This window comes from Heloderma suspectum, chromosome 5, assembly GCF_057233095.1.
Source record: "Heloderma suspectum isolate Gila_16-S chromosome 5, 16-S_ref, whole genome shotgun sequence".
NCBI classification, from domain to species: domain Eukaryota; kingdom Metazoa; phylum Chordata; class Lepidosauria; order Squamata; family Helodermatidae; genus Heloderma; species Heloderma suspectum.
In genome coordinates this window covers 223799181-223823014 of record NC_139462.1, presented here as the reverse complement: position 1 = coordinate 223823014, position 23834 = coordinate 223799181, and the positions used below count along the sequence as shown (strand labels likewise).

At 44.7% G+C, this 23834-nt stretch overlaps 1 protein-coding gene across 3 annotated transcripts in view; it reads left to right on the top strand.

Annotated features, from left to right (window-relative positions):
* The window catches only part of OXSR1 (oxidative stress responsive kinase 1), a 118557-nt gene that overhangs the window by 86524 nt on the left and 8199 nt on the right, over positions 1–23834 (top strand). For all 3 annotated transcript variants that reach the window (XM_084859418.1, XM_084859417.1, XM_084859419.1), the window contains 10 exons: positions 986–1095; positions 4338–4439; positions 6069–6202; positions 7152–7200; positions 8727–8792; positions 12126–12248; positions 15534–15569; positions 17390–17548; positions 21140–21213; positions 23185–23237. In XM_084859418.1, coding sequence (XP_084715544.1) covers positions 986–1095; positions 4338–4439; positions 6069–6202; positions 7152–7200; positions 8727–8792; positions 12126–12248; positions 15534–15569; positions 17390–17548; positions 21140–21213; positions 23185–23237 — 906 coding nt within the window. The remainder of the gene's footprint in view (positions 1–985; positions 1096–4337; positions 4440–6068; positions 6203–7151; positions 7201–8726; positions 8793–12125; positions 12249–15533; positions 15570–17389; positions 17549–21139; positions 21214–23184; positions 23238–23834) is intronic.

Sequence of the window (23834 nt, the reverse complement as noted above, 5' to 3'; positions counted from 1 at the left end):
TTCCCCTACCTGGTGTTGGACTCAACTGATGGGCACCAGATTGGAGAAGGCTGGCCTAAACCGAATGTAAGAAATGTAGGAAAGCTAAGCTCAAAATTGACTTCAGCCCAGAGAATGGCCAGAGGGCAGATAATGATAATATATAGCTAAGACTAATACATGAATTTGTTTCCTGCCCAGTCAAGCTTAGCTTGAAGAAGTTAACAATTCTGTAACTTGTCAGTACTTGTGAGTTTCTTCTTCTTAATGCTGTGGCAAGCAGGGAGTATGCAAAGTTGGGGAGGTGGGTGTTTATGGGATGGGGAACCTATGGCTCTCCAGATGTTGCTGGACCGCAATTCCCATCGTCCCTCATCATTGCCTATGCTGGCTAGGATACCACTAGACCATCTACCTGTGAGTCCAGCAAGACCTTGTCCCTGCTTCTCTGGTTCATTCCATCTGGCCTAGTAGGGTGGGGTCCTGCTTGACCAACTCCAGCTCCAAAGGTTGCTGTCCCTGCTATTGTTTTTGCTGCTCTTTAGATGCTTTTTAAAAATTGGATTAAAAAAAAAATTATCCTCTGTTTGACCTTCATATGAGTTGTTATTGCATGTTTAACCCTAGTGTATATTTATTAATATGAGTTGTTTAGAGAAACCACTTAGATATATTATTAAATACGGACAGTGGTATATAAATTCAATAAATAAATAAATGAATGAATAAAATGTTTTGCTGTGTATGATTATTTAAATCTTGTTATGACTTGTAACTAAGAGGTAGTTGTTTGGAAATGTTGCTATATTTTATTGTGTGCGTTTTATTTTGCTGTAAGCTGATTTGAGTATGGTTTTACCGTGGAAAAGTGGTGTACAAGTAAAGTGATAATGGGAGTTGCAATCCAGTGGTTCCCCACCAGTGTTGAATATGGTTTGGGATTTTTCTTAGATCTCTCTCTCACACACATTCTCTCCCCCGCCCCCAATTCCTTTTGGTGTTTCAGACTTCGGTGTTAGTGCTTTTTTAGCCACTGGTGGCGACATTACTCGAAACAAAGTGAGGAAGACCTTTGTGGGCACGCCTTGTTGGATGGCACCTGAAGTTATGGAACAGGTAAAAAGAAAAAAGTTGTTGCTTTTACTGTGGTGTTGTAAGCTTTGGTATGGCAAGAAGGCCTCTCCAACCTAGGGCCTGTCAGAATTTGTTTTTTAGTGTTCTCAAACTTACAAAAAAGATTCAAAGAAGGAAAAATAGATACAAATATCACCTTCAATTCATTGCAAGTATTAGATGACAATATAATGTATATTAACAAAGGCCATAAACGTAATATCTAGCATATTAATAAAAATTATGAATAAAAAGAGAAAAGAAACAATCTACTAAAATATATTTAATGACAAAGCAAGGAAACTCAATGAAATTAGACCAAATTCTTTGACAGTTCGCTTTCTTGCCACTCCATTGAAAAAATGCATATCAACTATCCACTGTTGTAAGTAAGGAGTGGGTTTGTTCTTCCAGTGCTGAATAATAATGGTAATGATAATAATAATATGTTAGCCACACCCCAAGCTCAAAGTATCCATAACTCTTGATATGGGGAAAGATTCCATGTACTACGGATATAGCCTAACTGAAAATATGTGTCTTTAAAAGACAGTAATAAGTTGCAGAATCGTATTGGCAAAACTGTGAATGTCAGACCAAAATGGAACAATTGTAGGACAAACTCAGATTATGTGAGTAAGTGTTCTAACTCCTGAATGACACCTCCAGCAACTAGGAGTCTGTAACCAGCCCCTACTTAAACATTCTCTGAGGTGTCCAATAAATGTGAAAGATATTTCTGTTGTATTAACCTCATCTTAAGATCAGAAGAGGCTCGTTTTACTCTCTCTAAAGTAACCCACCATTGGTTTAAGAGAACAGGAAACCCCAGGCCTATCAGCATGATGGCCCTTATGTATTGAGAAGCTTCCCCTGACTCTCTCCTGATGGGTGCTCAGATACGATGTCATGCAGGTTGTTAGCCATTGACATTTTTCATAGCCTCTCACACAGTGATGATGTGATATTGAGTGGAGCTTGTTGGCAGACCTTTTAGGGCTGGGACTAAAGACAGCCAATATGTAGAGCAGCCTTCCCCAACTTGGCGCCGTTGAAGGGTGTTGGACTACAAACCCCATCATCCCCAACAAGGCTGGGGGTAATGGGGTTTGTAATCCCATCAGAGGGCGCCAGGTTGGGGAAGGCTGATGTAGTGGCTAGAGTATTGGTTTTAGACTTGAGGGAGATTCAGGTTCAAATGCTCATTCAGCCATGAAACTCAACTCACTGTTTGGCTTTGGACCAGTCAGCATAACTTCTGTCACAAAGTTGTTGTGATGATAAAATGGGCTGCGTGGTGTCCATGTACACTGTTCTTAAATAGATAATGTGTTTTTACACATTAAAAAGATGTGACTTCTATTCCTCAACTTTGAGATAAATGAACAAATCATATATATGAAAATAATACCTTTGCTTCAACCCATTAATTCATCTTGTTACACATAGATTTCTTCCTTTTTTTGTATGATGGAAGCTGTAATCAGTCGAACATTGGGAGAGGTGTATTCTTGTGAAGGGGGCAGTGTGTGGGTTGAGAAAGCGCCTCAGACTAAAGCCAACATTTAGCCAGTAACTCACTGACCTGGGATCACGTTCTCCAGTGCCTTTGATATCCTAACATGCCATTTCTTGGAAGGGATTCTGTGAATTTCAAGAGCTGCAAGAACCTGCTGGCAGGAGGGGGTAGAAGTTGTGAACAGGATGGTGAAAAGGGATTGGGAGACAAGGAGATTAATATTCAGACAAGAATGCAGCTAGTCAAATAAGGAATGGTGTGTGTGTGTATTGGCAGGGGGTCGGAGGGAGAGATTAAAGTAGCTTTAAATAGTGGAGAATCTCTAACCAAGAAGGAAGAAGACTAAGCTAGATAGTTTTATTATGAATCTGAAAAGAATGGCCTGTGAGTTCCTGGGGTTATGAGGAAGGGAGTAAATTTGAAGAAACAAGACCTCAGGAAAATGAAGAGGGGTAATAATATGAGAAATAGTCATACCTCCTTTCAGTGGGGTTTGCGGCCTTGAATTGATGACAGAAACATCCATGTATTTAAGAATGTTGTATACTAGTAAGGCTTTCTCTTATTTTAGCACAACAAATCATGGGTCATAAAGAGTTGGCATAGTCCAGAAGATGCACAGTTAGGGCCTTCCTCCATGTTATGTGCCAGCAAACTTGGGTTTGCAGGATAGCTTATACATTTGACAGGGAGCTGCAGCTAACCCTGCCTCTGATGAGGTGGGGGGCGGGGACCTGTATGATAAGTGTGTTTTCAAAATACGTTTCTGTCTCAGTTTTATTTATTTATTTATTTAATTTCTTAATCGCCCATCTGGCCGGTCACCTGGCCACTCTGGGCGATGTACAGCACTACAATTTTAAAACAATAAAATTCTACTTTAAAACATATTTCTAAAAATACCCTAACCCATCCCAAATGCCTGCCTGAACAACCATGTTTTTAATTCGTGGCGGAATCTCATTAAAGCTTCAATCACACATGATGTAGCTCTCTGTGTGTGAACAGATGTATCTGGGAGAGCTGGGTATAAAGTTTTAGAAAAATCTTTGGGTGATCTTGAAGAAGTAACTTACCTTTCTGTCTCAGTTCCCCCACCTGTAAAATGAGAATAATACCAACCTACATGATGGCTAGGAGAATAAAGCAAGTAAAGATTGTAAAGCACATTGCAATGCTGCCTTAATTCCTGTAGAAAAATGTGTGACAATTCCCCTTCATCTCAGACAGCATTTTTTCATCAGCTGCATAGTAATATATGAAGCCAAAGCTCTTTGGCTTCAAGGGGAATAATTATTCTTACTCCCAGAGCAATGTTGAGTTAGCAAAGCGGTACACTCCTATTTGTCAAGATCTTCATTTTCCAATAATTCCAAGGGCAGTTAATTCCACCCGTTGGCCCAAAACACTTGAGGTATCTTAATACTTGTCAAAGAGAATACACAGTGTCCTTTCTCTACAGTTGAGAGAGAAAATAAAAGTTCTTTTTAAGATGCCAGGTAATAACCTAATGCCAGAGAGGAAATGGCTTTCATGAAAATGGAATGTTTCTGCATACAGTGATGGTGAAGAAAGACAAGGGTCCACGTATAATCCAGGCTAACATGTGCATGGAACTGGAGCAGTTGCTGTGACAGAGAATGTAGGAAAGTTTTGGAGGCATATAGCTTGGGACGCAGGATAACTAAAAGAGAAATGTGCTTTTAACACATCTGTTACTTTCCAGGTCAGAGGTTATGATTTCAAGGCAGACATCTGGAGTTTTGGCATCACGGCGATTGAATTAGCTACCGGGGCGGCTCCTTACCACAAATATCCTCCTATGAAGGTGAGCTACTGATGAGGCAGTTCAAATAATCTAGTTCAGGGACAGGCAAAAAGTAGAACTCCATCTGTTGTTGACTCTAGCTCCCAACATTCCTCACCATTGGCCATGCTAGCAGGGACTTCTGGGGGTTGAAGTCCAAAACATCTGGAGATCTACCATCTGCCCACCCCGATCTAGCTGACATCTAGGAAACACATGTGTCCCAACATCTGTATCACCCAATCTTAGAAAGTGTTGCCCTTGAAGTATGTCAAAACTTGCAAGGGGAAAAAAGTTTTGTCTTTGTACATAAGCATGGGAATCTGCATTTAAACACTTCGGGTTGTATCCAGATTTACACTGGATCAACTATGCTGGTGGAAGTGGATTTCCTGCCACCTCTTTCCCACAGCAGCCCCTCCAGCCTCTTGAAAATGCTACACAGAGAGTCAGGAGACCTGCTGAATGTGGGGATCCCCAAGCTGTGGTGTAGGGATCCCCCAAAATCAGACTGATTCCACCAGCTGATCCCATCCTCTTGAGGAAAACAGATCCTGGAACCACCCCTAAGGAAGGAGCTCTGCAACCAGAAAACTAGACTTACCAGAATGCAAAGCCAGAGCTTACAGTTTCATTAAAAGAGCAACTGGAGAATCTTGCAGAATTTATGGGGAACGGGCTCAGAAACTAATCCAAAAGCTTGCTTGGTTTCCTAGCCTGCAAGTTGGACACAAGTTTTCAGACCAATCCCTACTTGCAGATCCCCCTCGTTTTTTAAAATATAGGAAGCCTTTTACTGAGCCTCCCACTCTCCCTGCTCAGTAGTATGTCTCTAGTTGTGGTAATCTTTGGTGTGTGTGTGTATGTGTTTAGGAAGGGAGTTATAGAAGAGGAGGGGGAAGGACTGCTGTTCTTGCTTTCAGTAGGCCAGAACTGAGGCATCAGCCTGAAAGTAAAAGATCTTTCATCAGTCTACCTCACCTCCTTTTCTGGAACCAGCATGCAGCTAATTAATCATCATAAAGGGAAAGTGCGCAGCTTAAGGGTAGTGAACAGGTGAGAACTGACATAAGTAACCTGTGAAGAGGTCACAGTGGGCAGAGGAGAATGCAGTTAGCCCCTGCACTTCCCCATCCCTTGCTTAATTTGGCTTCCCCTCAAAAATTTCATAACAATTTATGAAGCATGGTTTAAAATATATGCAGAATCAAATGTGGTTTTGGAGAATGGGTGGGTTACAACAAAGCAGCACTCCAGTCCATACAGTAGACTTTTAAATGTGGTTCTGAGGTGCATCAATTTCATGGAATGTAGTAAAGGGCACATTGTACATTATAGCCAGTACATTATAGCCAGTACCAGGGCAGCGTTCAGGATTCCAATGTTATTTGGGAGGTGGGGAAGGGAACATGACCCTCCATTCTCTTCCCTCCACCAAATACTGCTTGGTGCTTCATAGCCAACTCAGGGTCTATAGTGGGTTGTCATAGACCTTTTGCACTCAAGGGTACTGAGTGCTTTCCTCTTGCCAAAGAGTAACCATAGCCAGCCCCCACAAAGGCTATGTCATCTAGGGTTTTTCAAAATGGTGGCCCCTGATAATGAATTAGAGGTTTGTCGTGATGTTTCTGATGCAATTAATTCTTCCAGGTCTTAATGTTAACACTACAAAATGATCCCCCCTCGCTGGAGACAGGTGTGCAAGATAAGGAGATGCTGAAAAAGTATGGGAAGTCATTCAGGAAGATGATTTCATTGTGCCTGCAAAAAGACCCCGAGAAAAGGTACAAGGCAATCCATCTTGCTTCCACCCAACTTGTGATGGATTGACACTGTTTGAAGAAAGTGTATTGTGGGAGTGGGAGATAGAGCAAGTGGCTATACACTGATTGGCTAGACTTATGCAGAGTAAGGCTGCTACTGCAAGTTTCATAAGCAGCATGTTTAAGGCAGACAAGAAGTAGTGCATGATCAGCCTGTGGAACCTCTTTGCCACAAGGTTTTGGGTAGAGTCCATTACTGGCTACGAGATGTGATAATCAAAAGTTCAGGCTCAGAGTTGGTGTATCTCCAGTTCAGACTTTCTTAGGGACTAATGTCAAGGGATGAGATTTATTTATTTATTATTGACATTTATATACTGCCTTATCTGCCAAAAGCCATCAGTGATGGGATACCATTGCCACCCCACCCACCGCTTGTGGACCTCCCTGAGCCATCTGATCAGCCACTGCTGATAGAATGCAAACTACTCCCGTGGTCTTAATGTTCTTGGGTATTTCTACTTGTTTCAGGTAGATTAATCACATGCAAACATGTAAAATAAAAAGTGCACTGCTTTTGTCATCTTTGCAATTTTCTAATTTAGCCAGTCAACACTCATGCCCTTCTGATAACCACCGGCTTCTCTGTCGTCAGCGGGTGCCGCTTCGCTTTATCTATCCTTTTGCAAAGGTCATTCAGCCCAGAACAAGCATCTTGAGAGCTTCTGTTGTGCTGCTGATGTGTGAATTGAAATGTACGCATCTGCAGCAAACAGCAATCTCTACCCTGATCAACTTCTTACCTCGCATCTCTTCCACCAGAGATGGCACAAGCTATTTAAAGATTCCTACAACAGAGTTGGTTTTAGTATCGAAAGAAAAGCAGAACGAATAAAAAACAACTCTTATGACTCATTTATTGTTTTTTAATGACTTTTCTCCCCCACCCCACTTTCTTTTTTCTCCATAGACCAACAGCAGCTGAACTTCTAAGGCACAAATTTTTCCAAAAAGCAAAGGTGGGATCATAGATTGATACATACTAATATCACTTTATAGGGTAGAGCAATTTACTGGGAGACAAGGAATGTGCTGGGAATTGCTGCAGTGATTCCTCCCCAAGTTCTGTTCACCAACGGAATTTTGTCTGTGTTGGGATCCATTAAGCTTTGCCGGATGCAGAAGTCAGGATCCCTGGAATATGAAACTGCTGTGCTGAAAGTCATTGCCAGATTTGGCTTGATTTGGCTTGGTTTGAATTGAGAATTGTTAAACTCTCAAGGCAATTTACAGTTAATAAGAATACATTATTAACTGTACATAATAGTTATGTACTTTTGTACATAACTATTTTGTTTGTCTTATGTAAAAGTACATAAGACAAACAAAAACAAAACTAAAGCAAAATGGGAATCAGTGGTGTAGAAATTAAAACCACTTAAAAGACATTAAGGAATAGAAAAGCCTTTTCTCCTGAAGGAGGTAGTCTGGGACTCCTTGGGAAACATTCCAAAATTGTAGTGGCAATTACATGGAATTTAATTACATGTAGTGGCAATTTGAAGGCCCTCATGGCAGGGCCTTCAAAAAAGAAGGCCCTGCCATGAGCACTCCAGGTTTTACTTCCCCCTCAGCAGCAAGATTTCCAGCAGTTTGTAAAGAGCTAGGAGGTACATATTGGAGCAAATGCTCCTGCCGACACACAGTACTCAGGCTGTTTGGGGCTTTAAACATGAACACCAAAACCTTGAATAGCAGTCAGGAGGTCAGTGCAGATCGCCCAACATACTGCCAAACCCTGTTCATAAATGAGCTGCAACATTCTGTTCTAGCTGCAGCTTCCATTCTACCTTCAAGATAGCAGATTGTACAGCACATTATGGTAGCTCATATAGGAAGTTAACCAGAACGTGGATGGCAGTGGCTGGGATGCTTTCCTCAAAAAGGGGGTATACTCCTAGCCTAGGTGCCGCCTGAGAATCTAGTGGAATGTCCAGTTGAGGAGCAACTCCAGAATATGCAACTGACCCTACAAGATCAGGGTGATTCACTTCACTAGGCCAGTCCATGTTAATTCTTCTGTTGTGTTGTGATTCTGCTTTGGTCACTCCCATTCAGGAAATCTACTACTACTCCTGTATTTGAAGGAAAAGAAAAAATAAAGTTGTGTATTGCCAGGATTTTGTTCACGCCTTAATCTAAGTTGATACATGCTGTGTTCCAAAAGTGGAATATAGATGTTGAAGGGTATTGGGGTGAAGGTGAAATCTTGCAGCACCCCCCTTGCTAATTCCCAGGGAGCGGAGTAGCTATAGACTGATACTGCTCTTAAGAAGATGCTAATATGTTGGCTTCCCAAGACTTGTTCTGACTTGTTCAAAGGGTGTTCTGATTCTATTTCAAGCAACTAGAGAGCTATTTTGATACTCCCACCACTGCCCCAGAAATACTCTTGCCAAGAAATACTGCTTGAGCCAAAACAATGGCCTTTTGAAGAACAGGAGACAGAAGGCGATGATTTGAATTTTTCTTTTCTATTTTCCAGAATAAAGAATTTTTACAAGAAAAAATGCTGCAGAGAGCCCCAACAATCACTGAAAGAGCCAAAAAGGTACTAGTAAAAGTGGGCTAAAGTGGAAATCTGCAAAGCCAGTTCGAATAAAAAGCTTTTACTCTGCCTCCATGAGAGATCTAGGCCCAGGGTTGGGTGGGAGTCTCCAGGGGAATGGAATTCAGGATTTGAGGGGCAGTAATTAAGATTGCCTCTCTGTGTATCCTTGTAGTCCTCACTTGGCATTTAGACAGTAACCTTAAGAGGGTGGTATTCCTCATCAGTCTTAAAGTTCACTGTGGAACATAAGGATGGAGGCGGATGCTTAGATGTATTTTGGGCTGTTTAGGGCATTCAGGTAGTCACCCACACCCTGAATTGAACCCAGAAAGCAATCAGGAGCTGGTGCAGATACTACTGCACTGGTGTACCATGCTTCTGATGACCCTTCTCTGTCAGAGGTCTTGAACTGGCCTCTTCTCTTATGTGTTTATGCCCTCCACTACTCACATGTCTAGCCAGCCTGCTTACCCTGTCGTGGGCTCTAGTGCAACACTAGTCTGTGTCGGGGTTTTCTGAGTGCAGGGAGTGGGATAGTAGTTCAGATTCTGAAGGAGAACCGCCAGATATGGGGGAGGTATTTTCCCAGGGCAGTCCAGACGTGACTATGCAAGCTCCTCAGGTTTCAGAGGTCCAGCTGGCGGAGGATGAGTGTCCCTCTTCACCCCCCCCCCCGTGAGAGATAGCGAACAGGGGGAGGTGGGGTTTGGGGAGTCTGATGTAATAGACGCCAGGTGCAGAGCAAAGAGAGAGAAGGACGAGGCAGAACTTAAGACTGTCTACCTGATTGGCCTTGCATGAAAAGCTGCACTTAGAAGCCTCAGGAGAGAGAGAGAGACCTCCCCCTCCCCAAGTTAGGGTAGTGAGACCGCCTTCCTCTTCAAATGGCAGGCAACCTTTTGAACCCCCGAAGGCATTTCCTTGTAGACTTGAGAGTCACTGAGAATTTGCATCTGTATGACCCTGTGAAGTAATGGATTAAAAGCTGCAGACTGAAGCCTCTTGTCTGTGTTTGTTTCCATGTTTGAAGTCAGGTGGGGGCAAAAGGAATCCTGACAGCCTGCAGCCCTGCTACGGAATTGGTTGTTTAATCACTTGCCTTTAAAACTGATCAATTAATCATTCAGATCACAACATGGTCACCATCTTGAAATTATTTATTTATTTACAACATTTGTATGCCGCTCTACATCTAAACAGATTCCAGAGCGGTGAATAACAAGAGATAAAATGAACAAAAGGTAAAAAGAATGAAACATGATATTAAAATTATTAAACAGAGTGCCAACAAAACCGAGGCTGGTTAACCAAGGAAGGCTTCCTGGAAAAGAGCTGTTTTCAGGAGGTGCCAAAAGCAGCCCAGTGTTGGCGCCTGCCTGACCTCCAGAGGCAGAGAGTTCCACAGGAAGGGAGCCACCACACTGAAGACTCTTCTCCAGGTGGACTCCAAGCAGGCCATCGATCCATATGGAACCACTGGGAGCATGTCCTCTGATGACCCCAGTGACTGAGCAGGTTGCTAAGGGAGAAGGTGCTTTCTCAGATATTCTGGTCCCAAGTTGTTTAGGGCTTTGTACACTAGTACCAAAACCTTAAACCTGGCCTGGTTGTGAATAGGCAGCCAGTGCAATTCCCTCAGCAAAGGAGTTGCATGCTGAAAAGGGGCAGCTCCCAACAACAGCCAAGCTGCTGCATTCTGCAGTAGCTCCAGATTCCAGAGCAGCCTTAGGAGCAGTCCCTCGTAGAGCACTTTGCAGTAATCCAGTCTTGAGGTTACTAGTGCCTGTACCATTGTGGCCAAGCTATCCCTGCCCAGGAGAGGCTGTAGCTGGCGAACCAGCTGAAGCCTGAGAACTTGCAGTGTAATATACAAAAGCCATCACCTCATTGGAAGGAACAGCTGCTTTATTACCTATATTCAGTATTTTTTGTAATTTCTGTTACCTATTTACAGTATCACAACAGAACTAAAATAGCCTAAAAAATGAGTCAGTGTGCCCTTTAACACTCAGCCCTGTTGATCAGTAGGAGGAAATCTCTGCACTAAAGATATGCATAGTAGTGTATGGAAAGTGTTCTCCATTTCCATGCTTCATTTTAAACATATTTTGAGTTAGTGGGGTTTGGGATGAAATTCCCATCTCCCCACCCCTGGAGTGTGGGTTGGCAGAATGAAAGGCACAGGAAAATGAATAATGGGGGAATATATGGTTAGAGGAGGTAGGGCACAGGCTATAAGAGACATGTAATAATGGCCAGGCACAGAAGTTTGTTTGTTTGTTTGATTTGTACCTGGTCTTAAACCTGATAAAAACAATAATACAACAAATATATTCAAACACAATTAAAAACAAAACAATAATAGAGCAAAAACAGCATCCAACTCAACAGACCCACTTACACACCAGAGGCCCACAGTAATAAAAAGGTGTTTGCCTGCTGGCAGGAGGACGTCAAAGAGGGAGCAAGCCTAGCCTCCCTCGGCAAGGAGTTCCACAGCCAGGAAGTGGCCACCGAGATGGTTGTCTTTCGCATCGGCACCAAACGTGCCTCTGAAGGCAGCGGTCTCACAAGAAGGGCCTCTCCGTACAATCTTAAGAACCAGGCAGGCTTGTATGGGAGAAAGTGGTCTTTCAAATGGCCTGGACCTGAGCTGTATAGAGCTTTCTAGTTCATAACCAGCACTTTGAATTCTCCCCGAAAGCAACTGCTAGCCAGTGAAGCTGTTGCAACAGGGGAGTCACGTGCTCGCTGTAACCAGCCCCAGCTACAGTCTGGCCGCAGCATTCTGGACCAGCTGAAGTTTCTGAACAGTTTTCAAAGGCAGCCCCAGGTAAAGTATGTTACAGTAGTCCAAACAGGATGTAACTAAGGCATGCGTGACTGTGGTCAGGTCAGATGTCTTTAGGAATGGGCATAGTTGGCTCTCTAGCCTCAGCTGCGCAAATGCACTCCTGGACACCCTCCTGGACACCCTCCTGAAAAACCTGGGCACAGAGCTGCCATGCTAGCCACAGGTGCTCCTGTATCCACACCAACTGCTTTGTTTTGCAGGACATTTCCGCAGCCATCTCAGAGATGTAGTTTTTTAAAAATTCAAACAGCTATAATCTTTGGCAGAATGAGTAATTGCTAGTTTTCCTGCAAGGTTCCAGAGCCTGTGCAAAATTCCCTATGTACCAAAGTGTTTTGGCTTGTTTCATTTTAGGCTGCAATCCTCTGTACATTTCCCTGGAAGCAAGCCCCATAGAAGAAACAATTAGACTTATTTCCAGTAACGCATGATTAGTATTGCCCCGTTAGTCGCTTAATTTTGGATTTATTGCATTACAGGTCCGGAGAGTTCCGGGCTCTAGCGGACGTCTTCATAAGACAGAAGATGGAGGCTGGGAGTGGAGCGATGATGAACTAGATGAAGAGAGTGAAGAAGGCAAAGCGGCAATTTCACAGCTCAGGGTGGGCAACCGTTTTAACTAGTTGCCTTCTAAAAATTAGCATGAAACTGAAAGGAGGTCACCACTGTAAGAACCACTTTAAGGATCCAGTCACCAACCTGCTGGGATTGCAAGAGCATTTCTCAGGAAATTGTGTCGGGGAGGAGAGGAAAACATTGCTTGCTGCCTAAGAGATTTGCAGGGCTGACCCACACAGCCATTTCTGAAGCAGAATTCCCTTCATTTTTCATATGACAAAAAGACACTTTGTTGGGAGAACCCCTCACAAGGTTAACACTGAAAGTCTTGGCATCACAGTAGTTAAGCTAGTAGCTCTTAGGGCATCTTAACACTTGGGTTGCTTCCATGAGGCGTGTGGAGGGAAGGGTGCAGATGAAGCCCTTTGTGGTAGCTTTTCTACCTCAGAAATGGTTGTGACAGCCTGGCCTGAGGCACAAAGCGAAACGGCTACACCAGTTCTGCAGAAGAAGTTGGGGGGACGGGAGGCGGGGGGCTGGGCCCAGCCTGTCAAGAGAGGGGAGATGAAGGAAGACATTGGGCTGCTTCAGGGCATAATGAAACCTTCCCCAACCGGGTGTTCTCTGGATGTGTTGGACTACAACTCCCATGATTCCCAGCCAGCTTGGTGGGGAAGGCCATTGCCTTATGGGATTACTCTTTGCAGGGATTCTGCTAGAGCTTCTCCATGTGTATTCAGCAGTAGTGCTCCTCTATCTGCCTAATTTGCATCCTGCTGTTCCAGTGGAGGCTGGTGGCTGTGATGTCAGTGGGGCGGTGAATCTGCTCTGGGTTTCAGTCACAACCAGTCAGAACTTTAAAGGACCTAGCCAAGGTGTGGAAGTGCCTTGGATAGCTCGTTTAAAGTTCTGACTGGTTCTGAGTGAAACCCGGAGCGGATTTACCACCCCACTGACAACGGAGCCACCAGCCTCATAGGTTTGGTTGCTTATGGTCAGAGGTGCTGACTCGCCCAGGGCCACCTGATGAGTGTGTCTTTTGATACTTTCTCTCATAATTGTGTTAGCCATGGCTGCATGGCTGTTTCTGACAGCAAACATATAAAGCGCAGGTCCTGTGTATACTGAAGTATGCTTGTCTGCCCTCCTCACTGTCAGGTATTCCAAGCCCTCCTGTGGAGGAGTGAGGCAACAGAGACCGGCTGTGCAATCCACAAACTCTTCTATTAGGTTAACAGCGCCTCTTCACACCTGTAGCATCCTCAAAGGCTGGAAGCTGTCCTCTGGACCGAATTAGCTAAATAGGGTTTTTATTAAGGGAGTTACTTAAAGCAGGGCAGTTGCCTTTCAGCTAATGGATGGGTTTCCCACTGTGCTCATTGGGCTTTTTCTGGGCTCCTCCCTTCAGGGAGGATCCTCCCAGCCCAACTTCTGACTGGCATCCAATCTGGCAGAACGCCTCCCACCTCCTCTCGGCTCCACCTGTTAACTTGGCGGTGGGCTCCGGTATCTGTCAATTCTGGTGCTTCTTCCCCCTCCAACAGAGGCTGGGTTCCCATGGGGATGGGGGAAGATGGCCTCTTGCTCAATAAGCCCCTTGGATGTTTCTTTGCTGGTTCCTGGAGAGTCTTGGGGAATTTCCTCCCCCGCTCTCTGTCCCAGATGGGCTTTTTCTAGCTCCGCCTTTGAATCTGACTCAGAAACCTGTAGTTTACATGTAGTTAAAGCCTGGCCCCAATCCTGACACTCACATTGTGTGCTCACTGTGGGAAACAGTAGTAGGGAGTCATGTTTACTGCATCTTCATGAAGTGGCTCTGAGTGGTGGCCTGTTCTTCAAACATCCCAGCCCAGTGCTGTGGCCAGTGCACTATACTGCTTCCTCTCCATGTAACCTTTCTGAAGATCTGTGGGTAAACATGGTCCTCTAGGGATCTAGGATCCTCCATGACAACATTATGAAGATAACGAATGACCAGTTCTCGTCTGATTTAATTGTCCTGATGCCTTGCTTTTCCACGTGGCTAGGGACTGCTCAGAACACCAGTGATGTGCCTTGTGGTTCTGATCCGTCTGTTGCATTTAAAATATACCCGCAGTTGCTCCCTCCAACCTTTGAGCTCAAGGTTTTTTTGTGGGGATGCTTCTGGCTGAAATATAAATCTAAACCAGTTACACAGAAGCCCTGAAATCTTCCAAGGACAGCAGAATCTCTCTCTGAAAGGGAGCTTGCCCTCTGTTTAGTATTCATAGACATGGCCAATATATTGCTTACTCAGTAGGATCTTAAATGTGCCAACAAAAAGTATTATTAATTATTCAAAACCAATAGCAAGTCAGTTTATCCCGCCTGCCCCCATGGCAATCTTCACTTCTCATCCTTATATCTGATCTCAGCAGTTTAAAGATCTTGTGTCAGGAAACTACGATTAAAATGAAGATTGTAGTATGTGGATATTTTAAGCAGCTTTTGCTCATTTGGGGGCACACTGTTGCGCATGCGTGTCACATTTATATGATGCACTTGGGGCTTAATCATGAGTCGGTGTAGTGTTGTTGTGGCTGAGAGATGGAGCTCCAGATTCAGGAAGTCCCCAGTTCGAATGTTGCTTCTGCTGTGAACTTGTTTGGTGACCTCAAGTGACACTGTGCTCAGCCCCACTTCCACAATATGGGATGGTAATACTCACCTATATTACACGGTTGTTGCAAGGATTGCAATAGATTGCTTTAAACATTTGAAAGAACAATATAAATGCTAAGTATTAAGTCCCCGAGGGATAGAAGTAAGACCCTTCCAACCGAAGGCAATTACAGGCCCTGGAAGAAGCATTGCCTTCTCATGGGCTTTTTTGCGTCCCCCTTCCCTCTAAATCAGAGAGCCCAGGTCCAGTGATTTTCACAGTTCTCTTCTTAAAGGCTCTGACATTCCAACCATTCACAGAACCTTCTTATGAAAAGTGATGGTATTTATTTATTTCTTATTGACATTTCCCATTCTCTCCTTCCGCCCCTTCCCCAAACGATGGCACTGAGGCGTAGTTTACAAAATACAATAATAGAACTCCATGTTATAAGGGGCTGTAGGGAGGAGGGCTTAGTACTCCCTGACTGCCAATTCTTCCTTGCAAATGCCCTCCCCACTTCTGTAGTTAGTGTACCTGGAAGACACAGGTTTGGGCTTATACGTTTGCTGAGGAAATGTGTGATTCCTGACACAACGAAATATAACGTTGTCCATAAAATGTCATAATTTTCAATATTTTTCTCCAACATGAGGTTTGTTCTGGCACTGCATGCTAATCACAGCTGTTCATTTTCCTCTTTTAGTCTCCCAGAGTGAAAGAATCATTACAGAATTCTGAGGTAAGTTGTTAATCAAGCACCATACGTTGTAAGTCTCCAGGCAGGATTTGTCTTTTATTTTTATGTTTTGGAAAGTGCCAAGATCTTTATGAGCACTCAATAGTAAGACAACATTTTTCATAATAGTTGCTAGCATAACAGCTTTGGGTTGACTTTTTAATTATTTTTTTGAATATTTATTTATAACCAAGTATTGCAAAACAATTTAATAGCGCTAGCAAGGTGGTTTTCACACACACAGATAACAAAATGTTGATCTACCGATTTTGAGTACTGCTGATTTTAAAAGCAGGATCAAATTTTAAAATAGTAAAATAAATGTTGTTAAGACAAAGTAATTACAGGCAGTATTTTATACACAAGTACATGCGATGTGCAATTTTGCAAAGCAGTTGTGACTTGAACATAACAAAAGCCTTACTAAGGTCAGACCAAGGTTCCCTCTAGTCACACAGGGGCTAACCAGCTGCCTATGGAAACCCATAACTAGGATGTATGTGCAGTAGCACCCTTCTGCTCATGTTCCCCAGCACCTGAAATACAGACGCATACTGCCTCTGATAGTGGAGGTAGCATATAGCCATCAGGACTAGTAGCCATTGATAGCCTTCTCCAGGAATTTATCCAATCCTCTTTTAAAGCCATCCAATTTGGTGGCCATCACTACATCTTGTGGTAGCAAATCCCAAGTTTAACTGTGAGCTTTGTGGAGAAGTACTTCCTTTTATCTGTTCTGAATCTCCCACCAATCAGCTTCGTGGGATGACCCCTTCGGGTTCTAATATTATGAGAAAGGGGGGGAAATGTCTCCCTATCCACTTTCTCCACACCATGCATATTTGTGTACACCTCTATCGTGTCTCTCCCTGTCTTGAGCAAAAGCTACAGCAGCCAAGTTACAATATTTTTGAATTATGGTTTGTAATAAGTCTTCTAGCACTAAATGATGCCGACAATCGTTCAGGGTGGGCCCTGTCTAGGACACAAGGCAAGGGAAGAGGTTGTGAGGTACCATGGTGGAAAGACGAGTATCATCTTCATCTCCTGAATAATGGGGCTGGATCCTATCTTGGTAAGTCCAGCAAACCTTGTGAGGTTTTAGGATGAGGGCAGGGAGCTCTTGCAACAGGGCTAAGCTGCTGTTAAAAGGTCAAGAGGAGAACGTAAGAAGAGCCATGCTGAATCAGTCAAAAGGCCTATCTAGTTCAGCTTTTTTCTTTGTTACATTTATATCATGCTTTTCCTCCAAGGAGCCCAAGGCAGCGTACATAATCCTCCTCCCCTCCATTTTATCCTCACAACAACCCTGTGAGGTAGGTTAGGTGGAGAGTCAGTGACTGCCGCAAAGTCATCCAGTGAGCTTCATGGCCAAATGGGGAGTAGAACCCAGTGTCCCAGTCCAGCACTCTTAACACTACACCACGCTGACATTGTGTTCTCACCATAGCCAACCAGCTGCGTGTGGGAGCAAGGCCAAGAAAGAAGGGTCCCCCTAACAGCTGGGCTAGCATGAGAGTTCCTGGGAACAAGGAATATGGTGAGGAGGACCTTTGCCACGGAGCAGCTCAAAATGATGTAATTCCATCGAGGACGCGGCAGTGTCGAATGCATTAGCTGCTTGTGAGGAGGTTTAAATACTTGTGTTTTGAGGTGAAACGCCCCCTGACAGTGTTCAAGTGCTGGGAATCATAAACATATATCTTTGCTTCAGCAGAAACACTTTGTCAGTATTTTGGCAAACTGGCTTGAGACAGTTGATGTGGGGCCATCTGTCTTTCACCCAAACTCACAGATTTCATTTTTATTTTTTAAACACCTAGCTCTTTCCATCAGCTGAGCCCACGGGCCCTTTGCTCCATGTCCCAGCCCAGACTCCTGCTCAACTACCTCAGCCTGTGGGGCAAGCACCTGCGCAGCCTTCTCCAGCTGTCCCCCCTCCAGCTTCTCAGGCACCTGCAGCAGTTCCTCCAGCAGCGCAGGTAAGGCCAGGCACTTCTGGAGAAAGCTCACTGGATTTCCGAGCGGAAAGGAAGCAGAAATCGTAAAACACCTGCTGGAGGTTGAAACCTTCCCTGGGTGTGGACAAACAGGTTGTGGTTGTTTTTACGTGTGAGGGCAGGCATGGTGTTGAGGATATGGGAAGGGCCGTAGCTCAGTGGTTTGGAGCACCTGTTTTGCAAGTAGAAGGTCACATGTTCAATCCCTGGCATCTCCAGGTAAGGCTGGGAGAGACTCTTTCCTGAGACCCTGAAGAGCAAGTCAGTGTTGACAACACTGGGCTAGATGGACCCCTGGTCTGGCTCAGTATACGGCAGCTTCCTGTGTTCCTGTGTTGAGGCTTGTGTGTTTTGCTTCCCCACCACCACCAAGTGGGGGAAATGTCCCGGAACGCTTCTTTTGACAGGCTCCTGCAGGATGCAAATGAGAACCAGTGATACCTGAGGGAGCCAGGAAACTTTCCTAGACTTGGTGTCCTCCCTAAGTCTTGAGCTACATGTTACATGGCGTTCAGTTATTCTTCCCCATTTATGTGTGGCATGTGAATGAACCCAAAGCTGCCTGGTCAGAAGGGCACATGGGCAGAGGCACTTAACCCTTTCCCCTCCTGTCATTTTTCAGCTAAAGATCACGCTCTCCAGGCTGGTTTTTTGCAATATGGGACCCCATTTTCCTCATCTCGACAAGTGAAAAATGCACCCCTTTTTCTGTTCAGAGGTGTTGGGGATGTGGGAGGGGCCGTAGCTCAGTGGTGGAGTGCCTGCTTTGCATGCAGAAGATCCTAGGTTCAACCCATGGCATCTCCAGATGTGCAACATTTGGGTGTAAAACATGTGCATGCACGTGTGACCTCTTTTTGCGAGCCTAAGAGAATGACCTGTGAACCGCAAAGTCCCTGGTCAAAATGTCACTTGAGCTATGGACGGACTAAATAGCCCAGCCATTCTCCTCTCAGCTTCCCCATCTGTGAGGAAAGCATGATAAGAACTGGCCTACTTTGCAGGGCTATTTTGAGAATTGCTGAGCTGCGTCGTCCAAAGCACTTTGAACCATCTGCTGTTTCCCCTCCCACCCCAACCTCCCAAAGTCATCTACGGATGTGACTTGGAGTGTTTAATGCAAGTCTTGGGAACTTGTGCCCCTCCAGATGCTTTGGCCTACAACTCCCATGATCCCTGACCCTTGGCTATGCTGGCTAGGGCTGATGGGAGTTGTAGGACCAAACAAGCTGCCCACGCGTGGTTTAACGCAAGGCCCATCTTTTACAGAGGGCCTGTAACCGGCGAAGGAAAAACAAGCAAACTTGGGTTTCTTACGCAGAGCAAATGTCTTCCAAAGTCAACCGGTACTTGCGACGTCTTGGAGCATGTCTTGCAGTTGAGCCAAATCGTGGCAGCCTTGAGGCTGCTGGGCGATGATAGCTGTTACCTATGAAGAGATGGCTGGCTGTTCGTGGAGTTGGGGCGAGGCCCGTAACATGGGGAAGGGGCGGGAAAGCTTTCTCCTGCCATCCCTCTAACAGGCCTGCTGGGAATTGTTTGGCGGCGCTTGTGGCTAGAGCAACACTTGAGGGCTTCAGCTTTTTCCTAGAAACATTTTTATGGTTTTTGGAGCCAGGCTATATATAAACTCGTTGAGCTCACAGGGCTCCTGTTCCTTTCCTGACAGCACATTAATCTTAGAAGACAAACTTTGGCACCTGCCCTTCTTGGATTCCATGCGGCTAAAATTAAATAGCACTTACTTGGCACAGGGTCTGCAGATGTTCTCTGTGTGCAGGTCCAGCGATGAAATGCTTGAGGGCCCAGCCTCCGTTTCGAAACAAGCCCTGAATATCCATGACTGTCAGTTCAGCTCTCCAGCAGCTGTGAGATAGGACAGCTGTAGCCTCATAGACGTCAGCAGGGAACTATGTAGGTCAAGAGAGCGGGCCCTCAGGGACCTGCTAAGCTTATCCCCATCATGACCTATGTCATGGTGGCCAACTTGTGGGCAGCACCTGACCCTTGTCCTACTTTTTCCAGGCCCTCTGTGTATATCATATGGCAAGGCACCAGTTCTAACCTTGCAGGCACCTCTCCCATTGAGAAATGTGGCCGCCCCAGAGCCTTCTGGGGCAGTTTTGGAAGGAGCATCTGCTAGGTTCTTCAGGCCTAGGAAGCCGGTTTATACATCAGGTCAGACCACTTGTCCATGTGGCCATGTAGTGTCTGCTCTGATTGGCAGCAGCTCACCGGGGTCTCAGTCTGAAGACTTTCCCATCACCTGATCCCTTTAACTGGAGATGCCAGGATTGAACTTGGCACTTTTTGTATCTAAAGCATGTTCTCTACCACTGAGCTATGGTCCCTTCCCCTTAAAGACACAGAGGTACAGCGACTGTGCATCTTTATCGAGGACAGTTCTCTATCTGAAGGCCTGTCAGAGGACACCCCTCTATCTGAAGGCACCCTCTTTTCAAACGGAGTGCCCTGTCCAGTTCCAGGTTAAAGAGAAAAAACTCTCAGAAAGGAGAGCGGCAGGGGCCTTGAACTTACCCATCAACAGTTAGCACCTGGGAATCAGACCAAGTAGGCCTACAGCTCACCTGGTCGCAGTCTTCTGCATCATGATGTGCTGTATTTCTATCAAAATTATAGTAATTATGAGTTTGCATTTACACATCAATTAGCCTATGCAAACTTTATGCAAATCATTTTGTCCTCTTTTTTGGCAATGTGTATGTTGTAGCCAGGAGAGGGGGCAGTGATATCATAGCTGGGAGGGGGCTCAGCAGTCTTACATTAAAATGAGTGCAGAGCTAGAAGGGACCCAAAAGGCCATCTAGTCTGAACTGCCCCCACCTCCTTGCAGATAGAGGCAACCATCCATCAGCTGCTCTAATCCTCCTCCGCAGGGTACATAACTGAATGCACTCCATCCAGATTAGAATGTGTCACCAGCAACAAGTGTGTACCCTTCAGAAAGGCTTCTTTACTCATTGTGATTTTACTGTATTTCCCCCCCACACACACACTGTTTTTTTGGCTTGCTAAAAAGCATTGCATAGTTCAGTGAAGACTTGTTTTGCTCTTTATTGCACTGATTCCTTCCTGCTGTGCTAGGTTTCACTGTACTATCCTGGGGGAGCTGAAAAATATAGCATGAGAAATGGTTTAATAAAGTGGAAACTTTAAAGAAATGCTTTCAGAGCAAAAGACTAAAACAAACAAATCAAGCCATGAACTGTGGGACAAGGACAAATAAATAAATAAATAAATCCCTTGGTGTTGGTAGCCAATCTGACTTGGGTCGGGGGGTGGGTTGGGGGGTCAGCAGGGAGTGATCCCATCCTGAATATTCTTTCAAATATTGCTGATATATCAAACACTGAGCAAAATCCATCCAGCAGGTCTCCCCAGATAATCTTTCATTGGGTCTGTCTTGGTGCCACCCCATGTGTTTTGCGTGGTGGTGCTTGAAACGGTCAGGTTTCTCTTCTGTCATCTCTTTATGATTCTTCCACATTTTGACGCTACAGAAACTTCCAGCCCCTTCCTCTTTTTTATTGCCCCTTCCTCTTTTTTTATAAGGCACTTCCTGCCCCTGCAGCAGCCCCAGCACAAGAGGAACCCAAAGTCCCCATCAGCCTCGTTCTAAGGTTAAGGTAAGCATGTTGTGTCGTCAGGTGAATGCCACCTAGGTTTAACCGCCAGGCTGTTGTTCAGTGCTAGCCTTGGCTTGAGAGGCTGTGTGTGGGTCCAGTGGCTGGGGCTTGGAACCAAGACAGCTGGCCTCAAAATCCCATGAATTTTCCGTGGCCGTGTATGACCTCTGTTCTACTCACCTGTAAACTGAGAAGAGTCACAGTAGGGATCCATCTTGGAAGCTTCTCACTGTTCCTCAAGCAACCCACCGTGGGAAGCTCTGCATTGATCCAGGGGAGCTTTTTGTTCTGTACCAAAAGAATCTTTCTAAGACTCTGCACCATGAACTCCCCACCCCCCCAAGTACTGTGATTGCATTACATTATGTTAATTTACGTATGACGCCAGAGCAACTTCTGGAGGTCCGGCAAGACTCTTTGATCTGCGGAGGATTTTCGTGTCTGGGCTTTTCAACCGGACTGAGGATTCTTCTGAATATCTATGAATGCTTTCCCCAAACTGGGGCTCTCCAGATGTGTTGTACTATGAACCCCATCATCCCCAGCCAGTATGGGCATTGCTGGTTGGGGTGTGTTGGGGGTTGTAGTCCATCACATCTGCAGGACCCCAGGTTGGGGAAGGATGATCTATTATGTGTTGGGAAATTTAACTAAATGTTAATTTAAAGGGGAAACTACATTATATTCTAACTACTTCCAATTTCGTTGCCTTGTGGTGGTTAAATTAAAACAAAAAGAACATGAAGGCTCTGTGGAGGAACTGTAGAATATGGCTGAACCAAGAGAGGTGGGGGGGTGCTTCCCGTGAACACTTTCACTCCCTACAAGAAGCAAACACACGTACACCTGGCAAGGTATCAGTAGGGTTGAGCGTTTGTGAACAGAGATGAAAGTGAGCACTCATTCAGACTATAAGGCCATGCTTCCTGTCCTCACTCTGAATTGGCTTTGTGACATTGTCACATAACCATATCTGGCTTAGTGGCAATGTAATGTCATCATGCCAAACACATATTCACCAGTTGCCTTGGAGAATAGGAAGTGTGAAAGATTTCTGGCAGTAAACAGACTGCAAATTGCAGTGCAAATCGCATCCACCCAATTTTGATTCAGATGTTTATGTATTTGGCATAGCCCTATCATATAATAGGACAGAGCCCTATTATTCCAAATGCCCCACTTGCTTCTCTGCTCTCCTCTAGTTTCTGAGCCTTTGCCAGGCACGTCTGTGTTTCTGCATTTTCTCTACTACTGAGAGGACTAGAGACTTAATTCTCAGCATGCCAAAGCCTACAACGACAGCAACATCCTATATATTTGTTTTACAGCCACATTTAATACTAGTCAGCTAAAGATGCACCCTCTGGCTTTGGCCTGCTGATGGAGACATAAAGTTTGTGTTTGTGGATTTTTCAGGGCATTCTGTGATTACAACCAAGTGACTGTGGAATCAAGAACTCCCTTTTCAAACTGAGTTTAGCCTGTTATTTTATCTCTTTATGATTATTGAGTAACTAACTTTGATGATACTTTAATCCAGAGACAGTCCACTCCTCTACTGGGCACCACAATATGCTCAAGGACCAAATGTGCATTTTGCCCTGCAGATTGACCCAATCACAAGCGGTCAGGCTCTGTAATACATTTGGTGCCATCTAACTTTTAAAGGTCTTTAAAGAGTGTGTCTGCACTCAGACATAACATTTCATTCCCCTATAAATATATGCAGTTTTATGCATATATTTAAAATGTTTATCTTTCCTTTTATGAACAAAACTGTGGGCAAACTTTTTATCTTGCTTAACTATAATTTGGTGTAACATGGTTGGGGCTGGCTTAAATTAGTTTGGAGCTGCATCCAGCCTGCTGGTTCACCATCGTTGCTTCAACACAAGAATAAAAACGGGTTTGCATTTCTAATGCTGTTTTTAACCATTAGAATCTAACCTGTATTTCTCTCTACCCTAACAGGAATTCAAAAAAAGAGCTCAATGACATTCGATTTGAATTCACCCCAGGAAGAGGTAAGAGGGGAATGCGGGAGACAGAACTGTGCTGGATGGGATGGTGGCAGGAGAAACCCACTGCAGACACGCTGCTAATGTTGCCATGTCTTTCTGGTTTGGGGTGTAACCCCAGAATAGCTGGATGAAGGACACATCCAGAACACATGCAAAAAGCTACAATTGAATCCGTGATCTCTAAATATGGGATTGGAGTGGCCACAGCTATTACTAGTGAGTCAGAGGGATGGGAACTCCTTTTCCATGTTATAAGCAGGAGAGACAGGGAACCCCTCCAATTGCCTACAGTGACTGAAGATGTATCACTAACGGGTCAGGTTGTTTTAGCAGAGAGAATGATGGATGCTAGAAGTTTGTTTGCAAGGCTGTTTTGCTTGTGGGTAGTGGAAAGCAAGAGGAAGTTGGCCTGCACCCAGAGTGTAAGAATCAGAACTGCAACTGATAAGAGTTTCCCACCTCAGGACTTCTGCAGTTACCATGTTTTCAGAAACATCCTGAAGGAATAATACTCAGGGCTTAATTTGAGCTGGGATCCAGACTCCTCTGAGAACCTTACAGAGGGCTTTTCCTTCCCAAATGAGCAATCACAGCTAAATC